The sequence below is a fragment of the Somniosus microcephalus genome, chromosome 4, assembly GCF_052327205.1.
Source record: "Somniosus microcephalus isolate GS21.2 chromosome 4, FLI_Smic_1.0, whole genome shotgun sequence".
Lineage (NCBI taxonomy): Eukaryota > Metazoa > Chordata > Chondrichthyes > Squaliformes > Somniosidae > Somniosus > Somniosus microcephalus.
The window spans coordinates 119028122-119053247 of NC_140990.1; the positions used below are offsets into that span (position 1 = coordinate 119028122).

Sequence of the window (25126 nt, forward strand, 5' to 3'; positions counted from 1 at the left end):
TTTGGAAGTTCGGATAAAGGGTAAGTCGTGCGCATGACCCCCCGCCGACCCCCCCGGCCCCGACAACCGCCGACCCCGCCAGCCCCGACAACCGCGGACCCCACCGGCCCCGACAACCGCCGACCCCCCCGCGGACCCCGACAACTGCCGACCCCGCCAGCCCCGACAACCGCCGACCCCCCCGCGGACCCCGCCAGCCCCGACAACCGCCGACCCCCCCGCCGGCCCCGACAACCGCGGACCCCGACAACCGCCGACCCCGCCAGCCCCGACAACCGCCGACCCCACCGTGGACCCCGCCGGCCCCGACAACCGCCGACCCCGCCAGCCCCGACAACCGCGGACCCCGCCGGCCCCGACAACCGCCGACCCCCCCGCCGGCCCCGACAACCGCCGACCCCGCCAGCCCGGACAACCGCCGACCCCCCCCGCGGACCCCACCGGCCCCGACAACCGCCGATCCCCCCTGCCGACCCCCCCGCGGACCCCGCCAGCCCCGACAACCGCCGACCCCGCCAGCCCCGACAACCGCCGACCCCCCCGCGGACCCCGCCGGCCCCGACCCCCGCCGACCCCGACTGACTTACGCTGAGCGTCAGCGTAAGTCGTGCGCACGACCCCCCGCCGACCCCCCCGCGGACCCCCGCCGACCCACCTTCCGAAATCCGAAATTCTCCTTTATCCGAAACGCGGCTGGTCCCGAGGTTTTCGGATAAAGGATAGTCTACCTGTACTCTAGTTGAGGCATAATTAGTGTTTTATACAGTTGAAGCATAACCCCCCTGCTCTTGTATTCTATGCCACGGCTAATAAAGGCAAGCATTCCATATGCCTTCTTAACCACCTTATCGACCTGGCCTGCTACCTTCAGGGATCTATGGACATGCACTCCAAGGTTCCTTTGGTCCTCTACGCTACTCAGTGTCCTACCATTTAATGTGTATTCGCTTTCCTTGTTAACCCTCCCCAAATGCATTACCTCACACTTCTCCGGATTATAAGAACATAAGAAATAGGAGCAGGAGTAGGCCAATCGGCCCCTCGAGCCTGCTCCACCATTCAATAAGATCATGGCTGATCTGATCCTAACCTCAAATCTTCTATCACTCTCCATCCACCCGAACCTATGTGATCTCCCGGGAGAGGCGAAAAACCAGATAAAAAACCCAATGGCCAATTTGGGAGAAAAAAATCTGGGAAATTCCTCTCTGACCCATCTAGGCGATCGAAACTCGTCCAGGAGATCACTCTGTCCCTATATTTTCTACAGTACTTACCTTCTGTAAAGGCGATCTCCACCCCAGCCAGGAACAGGAATAAAACCATCTCCTGAAATCTAACACAGAATTAGAACACAGTAGGAGCAGAACCAGGCTACACGGCCCCTGGGCCCACTCCACTACCCACAGGGCCATGACCATTCCGAACCTAGACTCATGTCCAATTTCCTGCCCGCTCCCCGTAACCCTTAAATCCCTTTACTTCTAGGAAACTATCTATTTCTGTTTTAAATTTATTTAATGATGTAGCTTCCACAGCTTTTTGGGGCAGCAAATTCCACAAACCTACCACCCTCTGAGTGAAGAAGTTTCTCCTCATCTCAGTTTTGAAAGAGCAGCCCCTTATTCTAAGATTATGCCCCCTAGTTCTAGTTTCACCCATCATTGGGAACATCCTCACCGTATCCACCCGATCAAGCCCCTTCACAATCTTATATGTTTCAATAAGATCGCCTCTCATTCCTCTGAACTCCAATGAGTAGAGTCCCAATCTACTCAACCTCTCCTCATATGACCACCCGCTCATCCCCGGGATTAACTGAGTGAACCTTCTTTGTACTGACTCGAGAGCAAGTATGTCTTTTCTTAAGTATGGAGTATTCCAGGTGCGGTCTCACCAATACCTTGTACAACTGCAGCAAAACCTCCCTGTTTTTTTTTCTATCCCCCTAGCAATGAAAGCCAACATTCCATTGGCCTTCTTGATCACTTGCTGCACCTGCATACTAATTTTTGAGTTTCGTGCACCAGGACCCCCAGATCCCTTTGTACTACAGTACTTTCCAGTTTCTTGCCATTAAGATAATAACTTGCTCTATGATTTTTCCTGCCAAAGTGCATAAGCTCACACTTTCCAGTATTGTATTCCATCTGCCAAATCTCTGCCCACTTACTTAGCCTGTCTATGTCCCTTTGCAGCTTTTTTATGTCCTCCTCACTCATTACTTTCCGTCCCATCTTTGTATCATCTGCAAACTTTGATATGTTACACTCGGTCCCCTCCTCCAAATCGTTAATATAGATTGTAAAGAGTTAGGGACCCAGCACGGACCCCTGCGGAACACCACTAGTTACTGGTTGCCAGTCTGGGAACGAACCATTTATCCCAACTCTCTGCTTTCTGTTAGAGAGCCAATCCTCCACCCACGCCAGAATATTACCCCCAATCCCGTGATTTTTTATATTGAGCAATAATCTTTTGTGTGGCACCTTGTCAAATGCCTTTTGGAAGTCTAAATACACTACGTCCACTGGTTCCCCTTTATCCACCCTGTATGTTACTTCCTCAAAGAACTCAAGCAAATTTGTCAAACATGACTTCTGCTTCATGAAACCATGCTGAGTTTGTCCTATTAAATTATGTTTATCCAAATGTCCCGTTACTGTCTCCTTAATAATGGACTCTAACATTTTACCAACCACAGATGTTAGGCTAACAGGTCTATAGTTTCCAGCCTTCTGCCTACTACCCTTTTTAAATAAGGGTGTTACATTAGCAGTTTTCCAATCTGCCGGGACCTTTGCTGAGTCCAGGGAGTTTTGGAAAATTATTACCAAAGCATCCACAATCCCTACCGCCACTTCCCTCAAGACCCTAGGATGCAAGCCATCAGGTCCAGGGGATTTATCCGCCTTGAGTCCCATTATTTTACCAAGTACAACTTCCTTAGTGATTTTAATCGTATTTAGCTCCTCCCCCCCAGAGCCCCCTGTTTGTCCAGTGTTGGGATATTCTTAGTGTCCTCTACCGTAAAGACTGATACAAAATAATTGTTCAGCGTTTTTGCCATCTCCGTGTTTCCCACCATTAATTTCCCGGTCTCATCCTCTAAGGGACCAACATTTACTTCAGCCACCCTTTTTCTTTTTATATAACGATAGAAACTTTTGCTGTCTGTTTTTATATTTTTTGCTAATTTACTTTCATAATCTATCTTCCCTTTCTTAATCAATCTTTTAGTTATTTTTTGCTGTCTTTTAAAGACTTCCCAATCTTCTATCCTCCCACTAGATTTGGCTACCTTATATGCCCTTGTTTTTAGTCGGATACTATCCTTAATTACTTTACTTAGCCACGGATGGCTCTATTTCCTTTTACACCCTTTTTTCCTCAGTGGAATATATATTTTTTGGAAGCTGTAAAATAACTCCTTAAATGTACACCACTGATCATGTACCGTCTTACCCTTTAATCTATTTTCCCAGTGCACTCTGCTCAATTCCGCTCTCATACCTTCATAGTCCCCTTTATTCAAGCTCAGCACGCTTGTTTGAGATCCAACCTTCTCACCCTCTAATTGAATATGGAATTCAACCATGTTATGGTCACTCATTCCAAGGGGATCCTTTACTAGGACATTTTTAATTAATCCTGTCTCATTACACAGGACCAAATCTAAGGTTGCTTGCCCCCTGGTCGGTTCAGTTACACACTGCTCAAGAAACCCATCCCTAATACACTCAATGAACTCATCCTCAAGGCTGCTCTGCCCAATTTGATTTGTCCAGTTAATATGATAATTAAAATCCCCCATAATTATAGCTGTTCCCTTATTACAAGCCTCAACTATTTCCTGATTAATACTCCATCCAACAGAGTTGCAACTGTTCGGAGGCCTATAGACTACGCCCACTAGTGTTTTTTTCCCCTTATTATTCCTTATCTCCACCCAAACTGTTTCACTATCCTGCTCCTTTGACCCAATATCATTTCTCTGTATTATAGTGATTCCTTCCTTTATTAACATAGCCACCCCACCTCCCCTCCCTTCCTGCCTGTCCTTCCTGATTGTTAAACAACCTGGTATGTTTAATTCCCAGTCATGGTCACCCTGCAGCCATGTTTCTGTAATGGCCACAAGATCATACCCATATGTCTTTATTTGTGCCGTTAACTCATTCATTTTGTCGTGAATGCTACGTGCATTCAGATAAAGAACTTTCAAATATGTTTTGTAACACTTAGTTCCTGTTTTTTCCCCTTTCAGTACTTTACTTTTTACTCCATACCTTCTGTCCCTTCCTGACACATTCTGTTTTTTAATTCCCCCACTGCTACCTAAGTCTATGGCCTTCTCCATTGTCATTTCTATTATTTGCTCTAGAAACCACCCCCCCACTAATTAGTTTAAAGCCCTCTCTACAGCCCTAGTTATATGATTCGCCAGGACTCTAGTCCCAGCACTGGCCAAGTGAAGTCCGTCCCAACGGAACAGCTCCCTCCTGTCCCAGTACTGGTGCCAGTGTCCCAAGAAGCAAAACCCATTTCTCCCACACCAGTCTTTGAGCCACGCATTTAACTCTTTAATTTTATTTATCCTAGCCAAATTCGCTCGTGGCTCAGGTAATAACCCAGAGATTATTACCCTTGAGGTTCTGTTTTTTAATTTGACCCCTAGCTGCTCATACTCCTTTAACAGAACCGTCTTCCTTGTCCTATCTACGTCGTTTGTACCAACATGGACCACAACAACTGGATCCTCCCACTCCCACTCCAAGTTTCTTTCCAGCCCAGAAGGGATGTCCTTAACCCTGGCACCGGGCAGGCAACACAGCCTTCGGGACTCCCGCTCTTGACTGCAGAGAACCCTATCTATCCCCCTAATGATACTATCCCCTACCACAACATTTCTTTTTACTCCCTCCACTTGAATGGCCCCCTGTACCACGGTGCTGTGGCCAGGTTGCTCATCCTCCCTGCAATCCCCGCTCCCGCCCTCACAGGGAGTAAGAACCTCGATCCTGCTTGACAAGAGCAAGGGCTGCGTCTCCTTCAACACTAGATCCTAGATCCCTGTACCTTACTCACTCGTAGTCACACCGTCCTGTCCCTGATCACGGACTACATCTGCAGTAATTAATTTCATAGGTGTGACCACCTCCTGAAACAAAGAGTCCAGGAACTCCTCCCCCTCCCTGATGTGTCGCAGTGTCTGAAGCTCAGTCTCAAGCTCTTTAACATGGAGCTTGAGTTCCTCTAGCAGCAAACACTTATCGCAAATGTAATCACCGTGAGCCTCAATGGGGTCCACCAGCTCCCACATTTCGCAACAGTGACACATCACCTGTTCACCCATATCTGTGTAATTCATTAAATTTATTATTAGTTATGAAGACCCTCTGCCCCGATATAGATGATACTATTGCACCACTATTCAATAGGACTTACCAACTTAAAGGAATAAAAGAGAAGGAAGAAAACCAACCAGCCAGCTGATCACCAACCTCCTCCTTGAATACTGTCTGTGGGGCCTGTTTGGTTGACTAGTCTCGCTGCTCCGCTTCCGCAGTGCTGTCTAAGCCTGGGAGTGGGGAACAAAACAGAACAAAAAACATACCCTCACCTCCCACTTGCCCTAACTCTCCCTCTTACCAAACTCTAGCTGCACTCAATGCACAGCACTCTGTGCACAAGCACTAGTCCCGCCCCTTTTATACCCGTATTCTACTTCCGGTTTAAACTCCCCAACAGTTTAATATGCACTTAAAAATTAAACTCACTTCAAATAATTAACTTTTTAACACACTAAAATTCACAAAATGCACTTAAATGACTTTTCTCCCTCTTACCAAACTCTAGCAGCACTCAATGCACAGCACTAATTGAATTCCATTTGCCACTGTTCTGCCCACCTTGATCAAGTTTTTTCATGAGGTAACAGAGAGGGTTAATGAGGTGTACATGGATTTCCAAAAGGGGTTTGATAAAGTGCCACGTAATAGGCTTGCCAGCAAAGTTGAAGCCCATGGAATAAAAGGAACAGTGGCAGCATGGATAGGAAATTGGCTAAGTGACAGGAAACAGAGAGTAGTGGTGAACGGTTGTTTTTCGGATTGGAGGAAGGTATAAAGTGGTGTTCTCCAGGGGTCGGTTCTAGGACCACTGATTTTCTTGATATATATTAACAATTTGGATGTGGGTGTACAGAGCACTATTTCAAAATTTGCAGATGACACAAAACTTGGAAGTATAGTGAACAGTGAGGAGGATAGTGATAGACTTCAGGAAGACATAGACAGGCTGGTGAAAAGGGCAGACATGTGGCAGATAAAATTTAATGCAGAAAAGTGTGAAGTGATATATTTTGGTGGAAAGAATGAGGAGAGGACACGTAAACTAAATGGTACAATCCTAAAGTGGGTGCACGAACAGAGCGACCTAGGGGTATGTGTGCACAAATCCTTGAAGGTGGGAGGGCAGGTTGAGAAAGCAGTTAAAAAGGCTTACGGGACCCTGGACTTAATAAATAGAGGTATAGAGTACAAAAGTGTGGAAATGATGATGAAACACTGGTTCGGCCCCAACTGGAGTACTGTGTCCAATTCTGGGCACCACACTTCAGGAAGGATGTGAAGGCCTTAGAGAAGGTGCAGAAAAGATTCACGAGAATTATTCCAGGAATGAGGGACTTCAGTTACCTTGATAGACTGGAGAAGCTGGGGTTGTTCTCCTTAGAGCAGAGAAGATGGAGAGGAGATTTGATAGAGGTGTTCAAAATCATGAGGGGCCCAGACAGAGTAGATAGAGAGAAACTGTTTCCATTGGCGGAAGGGTCGAGAACCAGAGGACACTGATTTAAGGTGTTTGGCAGAAGAACCAAAGGTGACACGGGGAAAAACTTTTTACGCAGTGAGTGGTTAGGATCTGGAATGCACTGCCTGAAAGGGTGGTGGAGGCAGATTCAATCGTGGTTTTCAAAAGCGAATTGGATCAGTACCTGAAGAACAAAAATTTGCAGGGCTACGAGGGAAGGGCGGGGGAGTGGGACTATCTGAAGTGTTCTTGCAGAGAGCCAGCACGGGCTCAATGGGCCGAATGGCCACAGTCTCTGCTGTAACCATTCTATGATTCTATGAACACATTAAAGCTTCATAGAATAATTACCAGTCATTTTTAGACTGGAATCTTAACCCTGCCATTTCACTTTCAGTCAGGAACAGATCGCAGTTTGACACCAATCTCTGATTTGACAGCACGTTTCCAACAGTCACCATTGTTCTGCCTGACTCTAAACACAGGGGTTATTAACATCAGCAGAAACAAACCCGAACTGTCAGAATGAACACGATTAACAGCAGCAAAAATATCCGAATCCAACCTCTGCAGTCACTTGTGAACTCGCTGGTGTGTCAGCAGGCTGGATGACCGAGTGAATCTCTTCCCACACACGGAGCAGATGAACGCCCTCTCCCCAGTGTGAACTCGCTGGTGAAACAGCAGGCTGGATGACTGAGTGAATCCCTTCCCACAATCAGAGCAGGTGAACGGCCTCTCCCCAGTGTGAGTGCGCTGGTGTACAGTGAGTTCACATGATCGCCTGAACCCAGTCCCGCAGTAAGAGCACCTGAACGGTTTCTCGTCAGTGTGAACACGTTGATGGTACGTCAGTTCCCCGGAACATTTAAAGCACTTCCCGCAGTCCGGGCATTTAAAAGGTTTGACGTCACTGTGAACTCGCTGGTGCTGCAGCAGATTGCATGACTGAGTGAATCCCTTCCCACACTCGGAGCAGGTGAACAGTCTCTCCCCAGTGTGAACTCGCTGGTGTTCCAGCAGGTGGGATGACTGAGTGAATCCCTTCCCACACTCAGAGCAGGTGAACGGCCTCTCCCCGGTGTGAACTCGCTGGTGCTGCAGCAGGTGGGATGACTGAGTGAATCTCTTCCCACACTCGGAGCAGGTGAACGGCCTCTCCCCGGTGTGAACTCGCTGGTGCCTCAGAAGGTGGGAGGAACACGTGAATCCCTTCCCACACTCAGAGCAGGCAAACGGCCTCTCCTCGGTGTGAAGTCGCTGGTGTGTCAGCAGGTTGGATGACTGAGTGAATCCCTTCCCACACACGGAGCAGGTGAACGGCCTCTCCCCGCTGTGAACTCGCTGATGTGTCAGAAGCTCGGATGACCGACTGAATCCCTTCCCACACTCAGAGCAGGTGAACGGTCTCTCCCCGGTGTGAACTCGCTGGTGTGTCAGCAGGTTTGATGACTGAGTGAATCCCTTCCCACAATCGGAGCAGGTGAACGGCCTCTCCCCAGTGTGAACTCGCTGGTGTTCCAGCAGGGTGGATGAATACTTGAATCCCTTACCACACTGGGAACAGGTGAACGGCCTCTCCCCGGTGTGAACTCGCCGGTGTTGCAGCAGATTGCTTGACTGAGTGAATCCCTTTCCACACTCGGAGCAGGTGAACGGTCTCTCCCCAGTGTGAACTCGCTGGTGTGTCAGCAGGTTGGATGAAATAGTGAATCCCTTCCCACACTCGGAGCAGGTGAACGGTCTCTCCCCAGTGTGAACTCGCTGGTGTGTCCGCAGGTGGGATGAATGAATGAATCCCTTCCCACACTCAGAGCAGGTGAACGGCCTCTCCCCAGTGTGACTGCGCTTGTGTCTCGACAGGCCAGAGGATCGGCTGAAGCCTTGTCCACACACAGAACACGTGTACGGTTTCTCCCCGCTCTGAATGGTGCTTTCTGCTTCCATGCTCAAAGGTCCCGATGAATCGAGTGACTGCTTCAGGTCTTGAAGTGATGTTTGGTTGGAGTTTCCCGTCTGCAAATCGTCCCCTTCTAACACCCTGTAAAATTAATTTCAAATAGGAAAAAGGGTGAGAGAGAACCCACAAAAACACAAAGGCAGGTTGTTAAATTCAGCTGAACGAATCTGGGAATTTGTGGGGCCAGCACGAGAAAAAAGTGACCATGAAAGCTGCTGGATTGTCGTCAACACACAACTGGTTCACTAATGTCCTTCAGGGAAGGGAACCTGCCACTCGGTCTGGGCCTACACAAGACTCTGGCCTCTATGGAAGGAGAGAGGGCGAGGTGGGAGGCGTGAAGGAGAGTGACTTTATACATCTGCAACTCGACTAGAACTTTGACAGCACCTCCTAAACACGCGACCTCCACCACCTAGAAGGACAAGGGCAGCAGGTGCATGGGGACACCATCACCTCCCAGTTCCCCTCCAAGTCACACACTATCCTGACTTGAGCATATATCGCCGTTCCTACATCGTCGCTGGGTGAAAATCCTGGAACTCCTCACCGAACAGCATTCTGAGAGTACCTTCACCACACGGACTGCAGAGGTTCAAGAAGAAGGCCCAGCATCACCTTTTCAACGGGCAACTGGGGACTGGCAATATATGTTGGCCCTGCTAGTGACACCCACATCGAATGAATTTAAAAAATCTGTACATATAAAATGGATTGAAAGCCTCGACAGAAATACTTGTTCCTAAAATGATTATCTTTTACACTGTATGGACAGTGTCTATTTAGTAACTTAATCTCCCCTAGAATCCAACTCCCATCACAGCCCCACATTGGAAATTGTGGGGTCCCACTCGGCTCAGAAGTACCGGGGGTTAAACCCAGCAGCTTCTCCCCCCTCTCCACTCCAGCTCAAACTGATGCAACAAGAAAGCCCTACACAGGCCAGGGACCGAGTTCCACATCCACCACCCACCCTGATGCTAACCGGCTCTGAATTGCTCCCTCTGCTGTATAAATGCAAGTTGTTGTGTGTCTTGTCTGGGGGAGGGGCTGCACCCTGGGGTTAATGGTGCCGGGGTCCTGGCCGCACGTCCGCCGGCTCTGACTCGGGGCCTGAGACCCGCACTCGGTGTTGCTGAGGGATTCCAGCCCTGGGACTGTACATGGGGATTCCAGCCCTGGGACTGTACATGGGAATTCTACCCCTGGGACTGTACATGGGGATTCCAAACCTGGGGCTGTCCATGGGGATTCAAACCCTGGGACTGTACATGGGGATTCCAACCCTGGGACTGTACATGGGGATTCCAACCTTGGGACAGTACATGGGGATTCTAACCCTGAGACTGTACATGGGGATTCCAGCCCTGTGACTGTACATGGGGATTCCAGCCCTGTGACTGTACATGGGGATTCTAACCCTGGGACTGTACATGGGGATTCCAGCCCTGGGACTGTACATGGGGATTCTAACCCTGGGACTGTACATGGGGATTCCAGCCCTGGGACTGTACATGGGGATTCCAAACCTGAGATTGTACATGGGGATTCTAACCCTGAGACTGTACATGGGGATTCCAGCCCAAAGACTGTACATGGGGATTCCAGCCCTGGGACTGTACATGGAGATTCTAACCCTGCGACTGTACATGGGGATTCCAACCCTGGGACTGTACATGGGGATTCCAACCCTGGGACTGTACATGGGGATTCCAACCCTGGGACGGTACATGGGGATTCTAAGCCTGTGACTGTACATGGGGGTTCGAAACCTGCGACTGTACCTGGGGATTCTAACCCTGGGACTGTACATGGGGATTCTAACCCTGGGACTGTACATGGGGATTCAAAGCCTGGGACTGTACCTGGGGATTCTAACCCTGGGACTGTACATGGGGATTCTAACCCTGGGACTGTACATGGGGATTCAAAGCCTGGGACTGTACATGGGGATTCTAACCCTGGGACTGTACATGGGGATTCTAACTACGATGGTATGAGTTGGGTAGGATGGATTGGGGAACGTTACTTAAAGGGTTGACGGTGGATAGGCAATGGCAAACATTTAAAGATCGCATGGATGAACTACAGAATTTGTTCATCCCTGTTTGGCATAAAAAAAGAAAAAAGGTGACTCAACCGTGGCTAACAAGGGAAATTAGGGATAGCATAAGATCCAAGGAGAGGACATATAAATTGGCCAGAAAAAGCAGTAAACCTGAGGACTGGGAGCAGTTTACGATTCAGCAAAGGGGGACAAAGGGATTTAAAAAGATGGGGGAAATAGATTATGAGAGTAAGCTTGCAGGGAACATAAAAACTGACTGTTAAAGCTTCGATAGATATGTGAAGAGAAAAAGATTGGTGAAGTCAAGCGTAGGTCCCTTGCAGTCAGAATCAGGGCAATTTATAATGGGGAACAAAGAAATGGCAGCCCAATTAAATACATACTTTGGTTCTGTCTGCACAAAAGAGGACACAAATAACCTCCCAGAGATGTCGGGGAACATAGGGTCTAATGAGAGGGAGGAACTGAATGAAATCAGTATTTGTTGGGAAATGGTGTTAGGGAAATTGATGGGATTGAAGGCCGATAAATCCCCAGGGCCTGATAATCTACATCCTAGGGTACTTAAGGAAGTGGCCCTAGAAATAGTAGATGCTTTGCTGGCCATCTTCCAAATTTCTATAGACTCTGGAACAGTTCCCTTGGATTGAAGGGTAGCTAATGTTACCCCACTATTCAAAAAAGGTGGTAGAGAGAAAACAGGGAATTATAGACCGGTAAGCCTGACATCGGTAGTGGGGAAAATGCTAGAGTCCATTATAAAAGATGTAATAGCAGAGCAATTGGAAAACAGTGACAGGGTCGGACAAAGTCAACATGGATTTACAAAAGGTAAATCGTGCTTGACTAATCTACTGGAATTTTTTGAGGATGTAACTGGTAGAATAGATAAGGGAGAACCAGTGGATGTGGTGTATTTGGACTTTCAGAAGGCTTTCGATAAGGTCCCGCATAAGAGATTAGCGTGTAAAGTTAAGGCACATGGGATTGGGTGCAAGGTATTGACTTGGATAGAGAACTAGTTGGCAGACAGGAAGGAAAGAGTTGGAATAAACGGGTCTTTTTCTGAGTGGCAGGCAGTGACTAGTGGGGTACGGCAGGGATCGGTCCCAGGACCCCAGCTATTCACAATATATATTAATGATCGAGATGAGGGAACTAGATGTAATATCTCCAAGTTTGCAGACGACACAAAGCTGGGTGGGCGTGTGTGCTGTGAGGCGGATGCTGAGAAACTCCAGTATGATTGGGACAGGTTGGGTGACTGGGCAGAGGTATGGCAGATGCAGTATAATGTGGATAAATGCGAGGTTATCCACTTTGGTGGCAAAAACAGGAAGGCAGATTATTACCTGAATGGCAATAGATTGGGAGAAGGGGAAGTGCAATGAGACCTAGGTGTCCTTGTGCACCAGTCGCTGAAGGTAAGCATGCAGGTGCAGCAGGCGGTTAAGAAGGCAAATGGTATGTTGGCCTTTGTAGTGAGACGGTTCGAGTACAGGAACAAGGATGTCTTGCTGCAGTTGTACAGGGCCTTGGTGAGACCACATCTTGAGTATTGTGTGCAGTTTTGGTCGCCTTATCTGAGGAAGGATGTTCTTGCCATGGAGGGAGTGCAGCGAAGATTCACCAGACTGATACCTGGGATGGCAGGAATGACGTATGAGGAGAGACTGGGTCGATTGGGCTTATACTCGCTGGAGTTTAGAAGAATGAGAGGGGATCTCATTGAAACTTATAAAATTCTAACAGGACTAGACAGACTAGATGCAGGAAGGATGTTCCCGATGGCCGGGGGAGTCCAGAACCAGGGGTCACAGTCTAAGGATAAGGGGTAAGCCATTTAGGACTGAGATGAGGAGGAATTTCTTCTCCCAGAAAGTGGTGAACCTGTGGAATTCTCTACCAAAGAACGCAGTGGAGGCCAATTCATTAAATATATTCAAGAAGGAGTTAGATATATTTCTTAAGACTAAAGGGATCAAGGGATATGGGGAAAAGGCAGGGACAGGGTACTGAATTTGGATGATCAGCCATGATCTCATTGAATGGCGGAACAGGCTCGAGGGGTCGAATGGCCTGCACCTGCTCCTATCTTCTGTTTCTAAGACAACATATTTCCATGTGGCTATCTGCGCCTGCAGCTCACCAACCTTATTTACCACGCTTCGTGCGTTTATACACATGCACTGTAAACCTATCTTAGACCTTCTGGTATTCTCTCTTCGTCTGACCCCACTTATTACCTTACTCTGTCTTACTATAATGCTATCTGTCTCTCCCAATCCTTTGTTTCTCCTTTCTAAAGCTACATCCTGGTGCCCATCCCCCTGTCAAATTAGTTTAAACTCTCCCCAACAGCACTGGCAACCCTGCTCACACGAGGTAATTGGTACCGGCTCTGTTGAGGTGCAACCTCTGTGGCCTGTACAGGTCCCACCTCCCCCAGAACCAGTCCCAATGTCCCAGGAATCTAAAACTCTCCCTCCTGCACCATCGTTCCAGCCACACTTCCATCTGCTCTATCCTCCGATTTCTATACTCACTCACTCGTGGCATCGGGAGTAATCCAGAGATTACTACCTTTGAAATCCTGCTTTTTAATCTCTTTCCCAGCTCCCTAAAATCTGCCTGCAGGACCTCATCCCTCTTTCTACCTATGTCGTTGATATCGATATGGGCCACGGCCTCTGGCTGTTCACCCTCCCCCCTCAGAATGTCCTGCAGCCACTCGGTGACATCCTTGACTCTGGCACCAGGGAGGAAACATACCATCTTGGAATTACGTCTGCGGCAGCAGAAACCCCTGTCTGTTCCCCTAACTATCAAATCTCCTATCACTGTTGATTTCCTGATTTTCCTCCCCCCCGTTGTACAGCTGAGTCACCTGTGATGCCATAGAATTGTCCCTGGCTGTACTCCCCAGAGGAACCTTCGCCCTCACCCGTATTCAGTAACTTTACTTTGTTTGATAATGCCCCTCTGAAGTGGTTTAGGATGTTTTGTGATTAAGGCACTATATAAATGCTAGTTTTGCTGTTGTTGGATGTTATTAAATGGTCCTGGATTTGGTGTTGCCGTATAAGTGATCCCTTGATTTGGTGTCACTGTGTAAGTGGTCCATGGATTTGGTGTTGCAGTGCAAGTGGTCCTTGGGTTGGTGTTGCAGTGTAAGTGGTCCATGGAGTTGGTGTTGCAGTGTAAGTGGTCCATGGATTTGGTGTTGCAGAGTAAGTGGTCCATGGATTTGGTGTTGCAGTGTAAGTGGTGCTTGGGTTTGGTGTTGCAGTGTAAGTGGTCCCTGGATTTGGTGTTGCAGTGTAAGTGGTCCTTGGGTTTGGTGTTGAAGTGTAATTGGTCCCTGGATTGGTGTTGCAGTGTAAGTGGTCCCTGGGTTGGTGTTGCAGTTGATGCGCTATCAATTACTCATAAAAGACTGAGAGTTGAGAGAGTAACTAAAGGCTTTTATTAACAAAAGAATGAAGGTCTGCCTCGAGTGGTCGACCGGTCCAGAAATACAAAGGGCTGGGGAGCAGTCACCTTTATACTAGGACTTGTGGGAGGAGTCAGCCGAGGCATGTCCAGGCATGTACACAGTGGAATACAAACAGTGGTTTACCACATTCACCCCTTGTTTAAAATTGAGTCCGGCGGGGTGAAGTGTATTAAAAGTTAGTGTATTGGAGTCTCTCCGGAGGTCTTGTCTGCCGCTGTGATCGGCGTGGCGACGGCAGGGGTAGTGGAGCTTCCGGCGTCGAGTCCTGCGTGGGCTGTGGCACAGGCGTGTCGTCCTCGTAGATGTCGAGCGGGTCGCGGGGCCCAGGCCTGCCGTCTGCTGGGGCTGGATATCGGATCGTGGGGGGGGGTGGTAGTGAGTAGTGGGTTACTGCGGCCCCCGAGGGTGCAAGGTCTCTTATGGAGGCTGTGTCCTCCCGCCCGTCCGGGTATGCAATGTAAGCATACTGGGGGTTGGCGTGGAGGAGGTCGACCCTCTCGACCAGGGGGTCCGTTTTATGGGTCCTCACGTGCCTTCTCAGTAGGGCCGGCCCTGGGGACGTCAGCCATGGCGGTAGCAATGTCCCCGATGTGGACTTCCTTGGGAAGACAAACATTTTCTCATGAGGGGTGGCGTTAGTGGCAGTGCAGAGCAGTGACCGTGCAGAGCAGTGACCGAATAGAGTGGAGCACATCGGGGAGCACATCCTGCCAGCGGGAGGTTGGAAGGCCCCTAGACTTTAAGGCTAGCAAGGCGGCCTTCCAAACTGTCGCATTTTCTCTTTCCACCTGTCCGTTCCCCCGGGGGTTGTAACTGGTGGCCCTGCTTGTGGCAATACCCCTAGTTAGCAGGTACTGACGGAGTTCGTCGCTCATAAACGATGAGCCCCGGTCGCTATGGATATAGCTGGGGAAACCGAACAGGGTGAAGAGGTCGTTCAGACATTTAATGACCGTGGCACTGGTCATGTCCGGGCAGGGGATGGCGAACGGGAAACGGGAGTACTCATCAATAATATTGAGGAAGTACACATTGCGGTCGGAGGAGGGGAGAGGCCCTTTAAAATCAACGCTCAGGCGCTCGAAGGGGCGAGTGGCTTTTATCAGGTGGGCCCTGTCTGGTCTATAAAAGTGCGGTTTGCACTCAGCGCAGACTTGGCAGTTCCTGGTCATGGTCCTGACCTCCTCAATAGAGTAAGGCAGGTTGCGGGCCTTGATGAAGTGGAAGAACCTGGTGACCCCCGGGTGGCAGAGGTCATTGTGGAGGGCCCGCAGTCTATCGATCTGCGCGCTGGCGCAGGTGCCACGCGATAGCGCATCCGGGGGTTCATTGAGCTTCCCGGGCCGGTACAAGATCTCGTAATTGCAGGTGGAAAGTTCGATTCTCCACCTCAAGATCTTGTCATTTTTGATTTTGCCCCTCTGCTTGTTGTTAAACATGAAAGCAACTGAACGTTGGTCAGTGAGCAGGGTAAATCGTTTTCCGGCCAGGTAGTGCCTCCAATGACGCACAGCCTCCACAATCGCCTGGGCCTCCTTCTCAACAGCGGAGTGTCTGGTCTCCGGGTCTTGGAGGGTTCGTGAAAAGAAGGCCACGGGTCTCCCCGCCTGATTGAGGGTAGCGACCAGGGCAAAGTCGGACACGTCGCTTTCCACCTGGAAGGGGATGGATTCGTCCACTGCGTGCATGGTGGCTTTGGCAATGTCTTCCTTGATACGGTGGAAGGCTAAGCGGGCCTCTGCCGTCAAGGGAAAAGAGGTGGACTTGATCAGCGGATGGGCCTTGTCCGCATAGTAGGGGACCCACTGGGCATAATAGGAGAAAAACCCTAGGCACCTCTTCAGGGCCTTGAGGCAGTGGGGCAGTGGGAGTTCCATAAGGGGACGCATCCGGTCGGGGTCGGGGCCGATGACTCCGTGTTCCACAACACAGCCAAGGATGGCGAGGCGGTTTGTGCGGAATATGCACTTCTCCTTGTTATATGTCAGGTTCAGGAGTTGGGCGGTGCGGAGGAATTTTTCGAGGTTTGCGTCATGGTCCTGCAAGTCACGGCCGCAGATGGTCACATTGTCCAGATATGGGAGTGGCCTGCAACGCATTTTGATCTACCATCCGGTCCATCTCCCGTTGGAAGACGGAGACCCCGTTGGTGACGCCAAAGGGAACCCTAAGGAAGTGGTAGAGGCGGCCGTTTGCCTCAAAGGCAGTATACTGGCGGTCCTCAGGGCGGATAGGGAGCTGGTGGTACGCTGATTTCAGGTCAATGGTCGAGAAGACACGGTACTGCGCGATCTGGTTGACCATATCAGCTATGCGGGGGAGTGGGTAGGCGTCCGGCAGGGTTTAGCGATTTATTGTCTGGCTGTAGTCGATGACCAGGCGCTGCTTCTCGCCGGTCTTAACGACCACAACCTGGGCTCGCCAGGGGCTGGTGCTGCCCTCAATAATCCCTTCCTTCAGGAGCCGCTCCACTTCGGTTTTAATGAAAACCCTGTCCCCGGCACTGTATCGCTTGCTCTTTGTGGCGATGGGCTTACAGTCGGGGGTGAGGTTAGCAAACAGTGGGGGGGGGGGTGACTGAGTGTGGAGAGGTTGCACCTGGTGCGCGGCGGGCAATTTGGGAGCTGCTGGCTGCGGACTGAGTGGGGGTAGGGGTCCACCGTACGCCATCGTAACACTTTTAAGGTGGCACTGAAAATCTAACCCCAGCAGGACGGCAGCGCAGAGGTCGGGCAGGACCAGAAGTTTAAAATGATCGTACACGGTCCCGTCTACTACGAGTGTCACTACGCAGTAGCCACCGATGTCCACCGACTGGGACTCGGAGGCCATAGAAATCCGCTGGTGCGCAGGCAGGACTGGGAGAGAGCAACGCCGCACCGTGTCGGGGTGGATGAAGCTCTCCGTGCTCCCAGAGTCAAAAAGGCAGATTGTATCGTGGCCATTTACCTTAATGTCCATTGTGGAACTGGCCAGCTGGTGCGGTCTCGCTTGGTCCAGTGTAACGGATGCCAGCGTAGGGGTCGGTGTGTCGCTGCGGGTATCAGATGAGGCGGTGTTGGGGGCCTGCTGCGTTCCGGCTGTCGTCCAAGATGGCGGCGTCCATGATCCCCATGTGGCTGGAGGCGTCCAAAATGGCTGCTGTACCGGTGGTTCGCACATGGCCGGGGAGGCCCAAGATGGCGGCCCGCATGGCCCACACGCGGCGCTGCTGGGGTTCGGGGTGGCTTTGGCCCTGCAGACGTTAGCGTAGTGTCCCTTCTTCCCGCAGCCCAAGCAGATCGCGTTTTTCGCCGGGCAGCGCGCTCTGGGGTGTTTTGCCTGGCCACAGAAGTAGCATTTCTGGCCTTGGGGCACTGCTGTCTGGCCTTGGGACACTGCTGCGGTAGTTGGGCCGTTGCTGGGGTGGCACGGCGCTATGAGGCGGTCCTACCGTGTCCCAGGCTGTCATTCCCCGCGGCATCCACGGTGCAGAGGAGTAGGCATCCATGCCCCGGTAGGCTGCATCCAATGATAGTGCGAGTTCAGAGGCCTTGTTGAGGTCGAGGTCACTCTGCTCCAACAGTCGCTGTCGGGTGTAATTGGATCTGCGGCCCGCTACAAAAGCGTCCCGGATAAGTTCCTCTGTGTACACGGCGGCCTTTACATCCTTACAACCACAGGCCCGGCCAAGCACAGACAGTGCCTGAGGGTATTCCACGGTCGACTCCCCAGAAGGTGCCTGGCGTACACTTCGTTCACTGGGCGCGTGTACTGGTCCTTGAGGAGCTTGATAGCGTCCGCGTACGAGGTCGCGTCTTGGATGACCGAGTACACTCGGTGGTTCACTTTGGAGGTCAGGACATCCAGTTTGCCCTCGTCCGATTTGATTGCTGCGGAGGCGGTCAGGAATTTTTCGAAACACTTAAGCCAGTGAGTAAACTTGGTGGATGAGTCTGCCTTCCAATGATCTAAGTCCAGGCATGCTGGTGTGAGGATCTTCTCCATTATAAAAATTTTGTTAATAAAATTGATGCGCTATCAATTACTCATAAAAGACTGAGAGTTAAGAGAGTAACTAAAGGCTTTTATTAACAAAAGAATGAAGGTCTGCCTCGAGTGGTCGACCGGTCCAGAAATACAACGGGCTGGGGAGCAGTCACCTTTATACTAGGACTTGTGGGAGGAGTCAGCCGAGGCATGTCCAGGCATCTACACAGTGGAATACAAACAGTGGTTTACCACAGCAGTGTAAGTGGTCCCTGGGTTGGTGTTGCAGTGTAAGTGGTCTTGGGTTTGGTGTTGCACTGTAAGTGGGCCCTGGGTAAGGTGTTGCAGTGTAAATGGTTCCTGGATTTGTCTCAATGTAAGTGGTCCCTGGGTATGGTGTTGCAGTGTAAGTGGTCCCTGGATTTAGTGTTGCAGTATAAGTGGTCCATGGATTTGGTGTTGCAGTGTAAGTGGTCCCTGGGTAAGGTGTTGCAGTGTAAGTGGTTCCTGGATTTGGTGTCATGCTGTAAGTGGTCCCTGGATTTGTTGTCACAGTGTAAATAGCCCTTGGATTTGCTGTCACATAGAAACATAGAAGATAGGAGCAGGAGTAGGCCATTTGGCCCCTCGAGCCTGCTCCACCATTTAATGTGATCATGGCTGATCATCCAAATTCAGTACCCTGTCCCTGCTTTCTCCCCATATCCCTTGAACCCTTTAGCCTTCAGAAATATATCTAACTCCTTCTTGAATATATTTAATGAATTGGCCTCAACTGCCTTCTGTGATAGAGATTTCCACAGGTTCACCACTCTCTGGGTGAAGAAATTCCTCCTCATCTCAGTCCTAAATGGTTTACCCCTTATCTTTAGACTGTGACCCCAGGTTCTGGACTCCCCTGCCATCGGGAACATCCTTCCTGCATCTAGTCTGTCTAGTCCTGTTAGAATTTTATAAGTTTCAATGAGATCCCCTCTCATTCTTCTAAACTCCAGCGAGTATAAGCCCAATCGACCCAATCTCTCCTCATACGTCATTCCTGCCATCCCAGGTATCAGCCTGGTGAATCTTCGCTGCACTCCCTCCATGGCAAGAACATCCTTCCTCAGATAAGGCGACCAAAACTGCACACAATACTCAAGGTGTGGTCTCACCAAGGCCCTGTACAACTGCAGCAAGACATCCTTGTTCCTGTACTCGAATCCTCTCGCTACGAAGGCCAACATGCCATTTGCCTTCTTAACCGCCTGCTGCACCTGCATGCTTACCTTCAGCGACTGGTGCACAAGGACACCCAGGTCTCGTTGCACTTCCCCTTCTCTCAAACTACTGCCGTTCAGATAATAATCTGCCTTCCTGTTTTTGCCACCAAAGTGGATAACCTCGCATTCATCCACATTATTCTGCATCTGCCATGCATCTGCCCAATCACCCAACCTGTCCAAATCATACTGGAGTTTCTCAGCATCCTCCTCACAGCACACACGCCCACCCAGCTTTGTGTCATCTGCAAACTTGGAGATATTACATCTAGTTCCCTCGTCTAGATCATTAATATATATTGTGAATAGCTGGGGTCCTAGCACCTATCCCTGTGGTACCCGACTAGTCACTGCCAGCCACTCAGAAAAAGACCCGTTTATTCCAATTCTTTGCTTCCTGTCTGCCAACCAGTTCTCTATCCAAGTCAGTACCTTGCCCCCAATCCCATGTGCTTTAACTTTGCACGCTAATCTCTTACGCGGGACCTTATCGAAAGCCTTCTGAAAGTCGAAATACACCACATCCACTGGTTCTCCGTTATTCTACCAGTCACATCCTCAAAAAATTCCAGATTAGTCAAGCACGATTTACCTTTTGTAAATCCATGTTGACTTTGTCCGATCCTGTCACTGTTTTCCAAGTGCTCTGCTATTACATCTTTTATAATGGTCTCTAGCATTTTCCCCACTACCGATATCAGGCTTACCGGTCTATAATTCCCCGTTTTCTCTCTGCCACCTTTTTTGAATAGTGGGGTAACATTAGCTACCCTCCAATCCATGGGAACTGTTCCAGAGTCTATCGAATTTTGGAAGATGACCAGCAATGCATCTACTATTTCTCGGGCCACTTCCTTAAGTACCCTAGGATGCAGATTATCAGGCCCTGGGGATTTATCGGCCTTCAATCCCGTCAATTTCCCTAACACCATTTCCCTACAAATACTGATTTCATTCAGTTCCTCCCTCTCATTAGGCCCTATGTTCCCCGACACCTCTGGGAGGTTATTTGTGTCCTCCTTTGTGAAGACAGAACCAAAGTATGTATTTAATTGGACTGCCATTTCTTAGTTCCCCATTATAAATTGCCCTGATTCTGACTGTAAGGGACCTACGCTTGACTTCACCAATCTTTTTCTCTTCACATATCTATAGAAGCTTTTACAGTCAGTTTTTATGTTCCCTGCAAGTTTACTCTCATACTCTATTTTCCCCCTCTTAATTAATCCCTTTGTCCTCCTTTGCTGAATCCTAAACTGCTCCCAATCCTCAGGTTTGCTGCTTTTTCTGGCCAATTTATATGTTCTCTCCTTGGATCTTATGCTATCCCTAATTTCCCTTGTTAGCCACGGTTGAGTCACCTTTTTTGTTTTATTTTTATGCCAAACAGGGATGAACAAATTCTGTAGTACATCCATGCGATCTTTAAATGTTTGCCATTGCCTATCCACCGTCAACCCTTTAAGTAACGTTCCCCAATCCATCCTACCCAACTCGCGCCTCATACCATCGTAGTCACAGCGTAAGTGACCCCTGGATTTGGTGTCACAATGTAAGTGGTTCCTAGGTTTGGTGTCTCAATGTTAGTGGTCCCTGGGTTTGTTGTCACAGTGTAAGTGGTCCCTGGATGTGGTGTCCCTGTGTAAGTGGTCCCTGGATTTGGTGTCATAATGTAAGTGGTCCCTGGATTTGGTGTCTCAGTGTAAGTGGTCCCTGGATTTGGTGTCACAATGTAAATGGTTCCTCGGTTTTATGTCACAGCGTAAGTGGTCCCTGGATTTATTTACCTCTGTCCCAATATTTCCATATTTGTCTCTGTGTCAAACTTTGTGCGATAATGCTCCTGTGAAGTGTCTTGGGACCTTTTATTGTGTTAAAGGTGCTATATAAATACAAGTTTATGTTGTTGTTGTATGTTATTAACAACAGAATCCAACCACTGCTGTCACTTGTGAACATGCTGGTGAGTCAACTGGCTGGATTCCCGATTAAATCCCTCCCCACGCACAAACCAAGTGAACGGTCTCTGCCCTATGGGAGTACGTTGCTGGTGATGGTGATTCAGCAGATCCCTTGTGCTTTACATAGAAGATGATAGGAGCAGGAGTAGGCCATTCGGCCCTTCGAGCCTGCTCCGCCATTCAATGTGATCATGGCTGATCATCCAAATTCAGTACCCTGTCCCTGCCTTTTCCCCATATCCCTTGATCCCTTTAGCCTCAAGAAATATATCCAACTCTTTCTTGAATATATTTAATGAACTGGCCTCCACCGCCCTCTGTGGCAGAGAATTCCACAGGTTCACCACTCTCTGGGTGAAGAAATTCCTCCTCATTTCAGTCCTAAATGGCGTACCTCTTATCCTTAGACTGTGACCCCTGGTTCTGGACTCCCCGGCCATCAGAAACATCCTTCCTGCATCTAGTCTGTCCCGACCTGACAGAATTTTATAGGTTTCGATGAGATCCCCTCTCAATCTTCTAAACTCCAGTGAGTATAAGCCCAATCGACACAATCTCTCCTCATACGTCATTCCTGCCATCCCAGGTATTAGCCTGGTGAATCTTCGCTGCACTCCCTCCATGGCAAGAACGTCCTTCCTCAGGTAAGGTGACCAAAACTGCACACAATACTCAAGGTGCGGTCTCACCAAGGCCCTGTACAACTGCAGCAAGACATCCCTGTTCCTGTACTCGAACCCTCTTGCTACGAAGGCCAACATACCATTTGCCTTCTTAACCGACTGCTGCACCTGCATGCTTACCTTCAGCGACTGGTGCACAAGGACCCCCAGGTCTCTTTGCACTTCCCCTTCTCCGAATCTATTGCCATTCAAATAATAATCTGCCTTCCTGTTTTTGCCACCAAAGTGGATAACCTCGCATTTATCCACATTATAGTGCATTTGCCATGTTTCTGCCCAATCACCCAACCTGTCCAAATCGTACTGGAGTTTCCCGACATCCTCCTCGCAGCTTACCCTCCCGCCCAGCTTTGTGTCGTCTGCAAATTTGGAGATATTACATCCAATTCCCTCGTCCAGATCATTAATATATATTGTGAACAGCTGGGGTCCTAGGACCGATCCTTGCGGTACCCCACTAGTCACTGCCTGCCACTCGGAAAATTACCCATTTATTCCAACTCTTTGCTTTCTGTCCGCCAACCAGTTCTCTATCCAAGTCAATACCTTGCCCCCAATCCCATGTGCCTTAATTTTGCATGCTAATCTCTTGTGTGGGACCTTATCGAAAGCCTTCTGAAAGTCCAAATACACCACATCCACTGGTTCTCCCTTATCTATTTTAAAGCTCTTCTCACAGTCAGATCAGTTAAAACAAAAGCAACATACTGCGGATGCTGGAAATCTGAAATCAAAACAGAAATTGCTGGAAATACTCAGCAGGTCAGGCAGCATCTGTGGACAGAGAAACAGACTTAACACTTCAGGTCGATGACCTTTCGTCAGAACATTTAAAAAGGTCTCTTATAAGTATGAACAAGGTGATGTGAAGTGAGGTTATTTGAACAAGTGAATCCCGTCCCCCACACAGAGCAGGTAAAAGGAATTTTCAGAGGGTTACAGAGATAGGGAGGGGGGAGGCTATGCAGGACTTTGAAAACAAGGATGAGAATTTTAAAATCGAGGATGTGGTAAAACATTTCAAGGTACTTCACAGGAGCGTTATCAAACAAAATTTGACACCGAGCTGCATAAGGAAATATTAGGGCAGGTGAGCAAAAGCTTGGTCGAAGAGGTAGGTTTTAAGGAGCATCTTAAAGGAGGAAAGGAAGAGAGGCGGAAACGTTTAAGGAGGAAATTCCGGAGCTTAGGGCCGAGGCAGCTGAAGGCCAATGGTGGAGCGATTAAAATCGGGGATGCTCAAGAGGCCAGAATCGGAGGTGCATCCAGTTCTGGTCACCACACTTTCAGAAGGATGTGAAGGCCCTTGAGAGGGTGCAGAGGAGATTTACCAGAATGGTTCCGGGGATGAAGGATCTTAGCTACAAGGACAGGTTGGAGAAGCTGGTTTTGTTTTCATTAGAGCAAAGGAGGTTGAGGGGTGATTTGATAGAGGTGTACGAGATTATGACGTGTTTGGATAGGCTAGACGGGGAAAGGCTGTTCCTATGAGAAGATGGTACAAGGACGAGGGGACACAGATTTAGGTTTTGGACAAGAGATACAGGGGGAATTTGAGGAAAAACATTCTTACAAAGCGAGTGGTGAGAACCTGGAACTCGCTGCCAACGGAAGTGGTGGAAGCAGAGACACTTAATGTTTTCAAGGGGAGACTGGATAGGCATTTGAGGGAAATAAACTTGCAGGGCTATGGGGATAGAGCAGGGGAATGGGATTGAATGGATTGCTGTTCAGAGAGCTGGCACGGACTCAATGGTCCGAATGGCCTCGTCTGTGCCATCATGACTGTATAAAGGTGCTGACTCTGGCTGGGTTCAGTTCTACACTCACTGGTTCCCCTCCCTCTCCTCCCCTGAACGTGCTGACTCTGGCTGGGTTCAGTTCTACACTCACTGGTTCCCCTCCCTCTCCTCCTCCCCTAAAGGTGCTGACTCTGGCTGGGTTCAGTTCCACACTCACTGGGACCCTGAAGCCCCGCCCACTGGTGGTTCCTTTTTTCCAGTTCTGACAAAGGTCATCGACCTGAAACGTTAACTCTGTTTCTCTCTTCACAGTTGCTGCCTGACCTGCTAAGTATCTCCAATATTTTGTTTTTATTGCTTTACAAAGATGGCCGCGCACGCGCTCTATCACAGTATCAAGCAAGATGGCGACGCACAAACCCCTCAGCTGTCCTTTGTTACGAGCTGGAAACTCGGAACCTGCAGGTTCTCATTTCGGGTTTGCGGCCTACACCAGATGCTTATAAAATCCATCCGCCGAGTGCATTACCTTCCTGCGCCCCGCTGATCCGTAATCGGCGTAAATCGCATCTGCAGCTTTTCTCCGCTTGTCACACTCGCCGTCCTGGATCACAACGACACTGCGCATGCTCCAAATACAGGAGGGCGCTGCGCCTGCGCACTGGCCTCCTCCAGTGTGAATGGGGCACATTCTCCCCGCAGAGCATTCTGGGGAACAGCCCCGCTATTGAAAGCCCCAATTAGTGAATGGAGAATGAGTTTCTGTGACCCCATTGAGAGAAAATTCATCAATAATTCACACAGAAACACAAGTGCACGGGCACTCTGCCATGGTTCAGTCCTGGATGTGCTTAATAACAGATTCCAAACCCCTGCAGTCACATGTGAACTCACTGGAGTCTCAGCAGGTGGGGTGAATTTCTTCACACACACAGGATATTAAATCAGCCTCTCTCCAGTATCAATGCGCTGATCGTGCATCAGCTGCTTTGAACTTTGAAAGCTTTTCTCACAGTCAGAGTATTTAAAGCAACTGTTCTCAATGTGGACACTCTGGAGTGTCAACAGTTGGGACAACGGAGTGAATCCCTTCCTACATCTGAAGTATCTAAACGGTCTCTCTCCAGTGTGACTGTGCTGGTGTGTCAGTAAATGGGATGGTCGATTGAATC

General features: G+C 49.4%; 1 protein-coding gene across 1 annotated transcript; it reads right to left on the bottom strand.

Moving 5' to 3' along the window:
- Positions 1–665: 665 nt before the first annotated feature.
- Positions 666–24771, bottom strand: LOC147119708 (uncharacterized). The gene is made up of 2 exons (XM_085985202.1): positions 24484–24771; positions 666–8854 (listed from the first exon to the last, which is right to left on the bottom strand). Exons 1-2 carry the CDS (start codon positions 24522–24524, stop codon positions 7387–7389), a joined length of 1509 nt encoding a protein of 502 aa, XP_085841328.1. The 5' UTR covers positions 24525–24771; the 3' UTR covers positions 666–7386.
- Positions 24772–25126: the final 355 nt, after the last annotated feature.

What these genes read in the sequence shown, in the direction of transcription:
- LOC147119708 (XM_085985202.1), bottom strand. Translation starts at nt 24,524, where the DNA reads ATGCGATTTACGCCGATTACGGATCAGCGGGGCGCAGGAAG. An exon ending in GATCAGCGGGGCGCAGGAAG is followed by an intron (nt 8,855 to 24,483) that starts GTAATGCACTCG and finishes TTAATTTTACAG; the next exon opens with GGTGTTAGAAGGGGACGATT.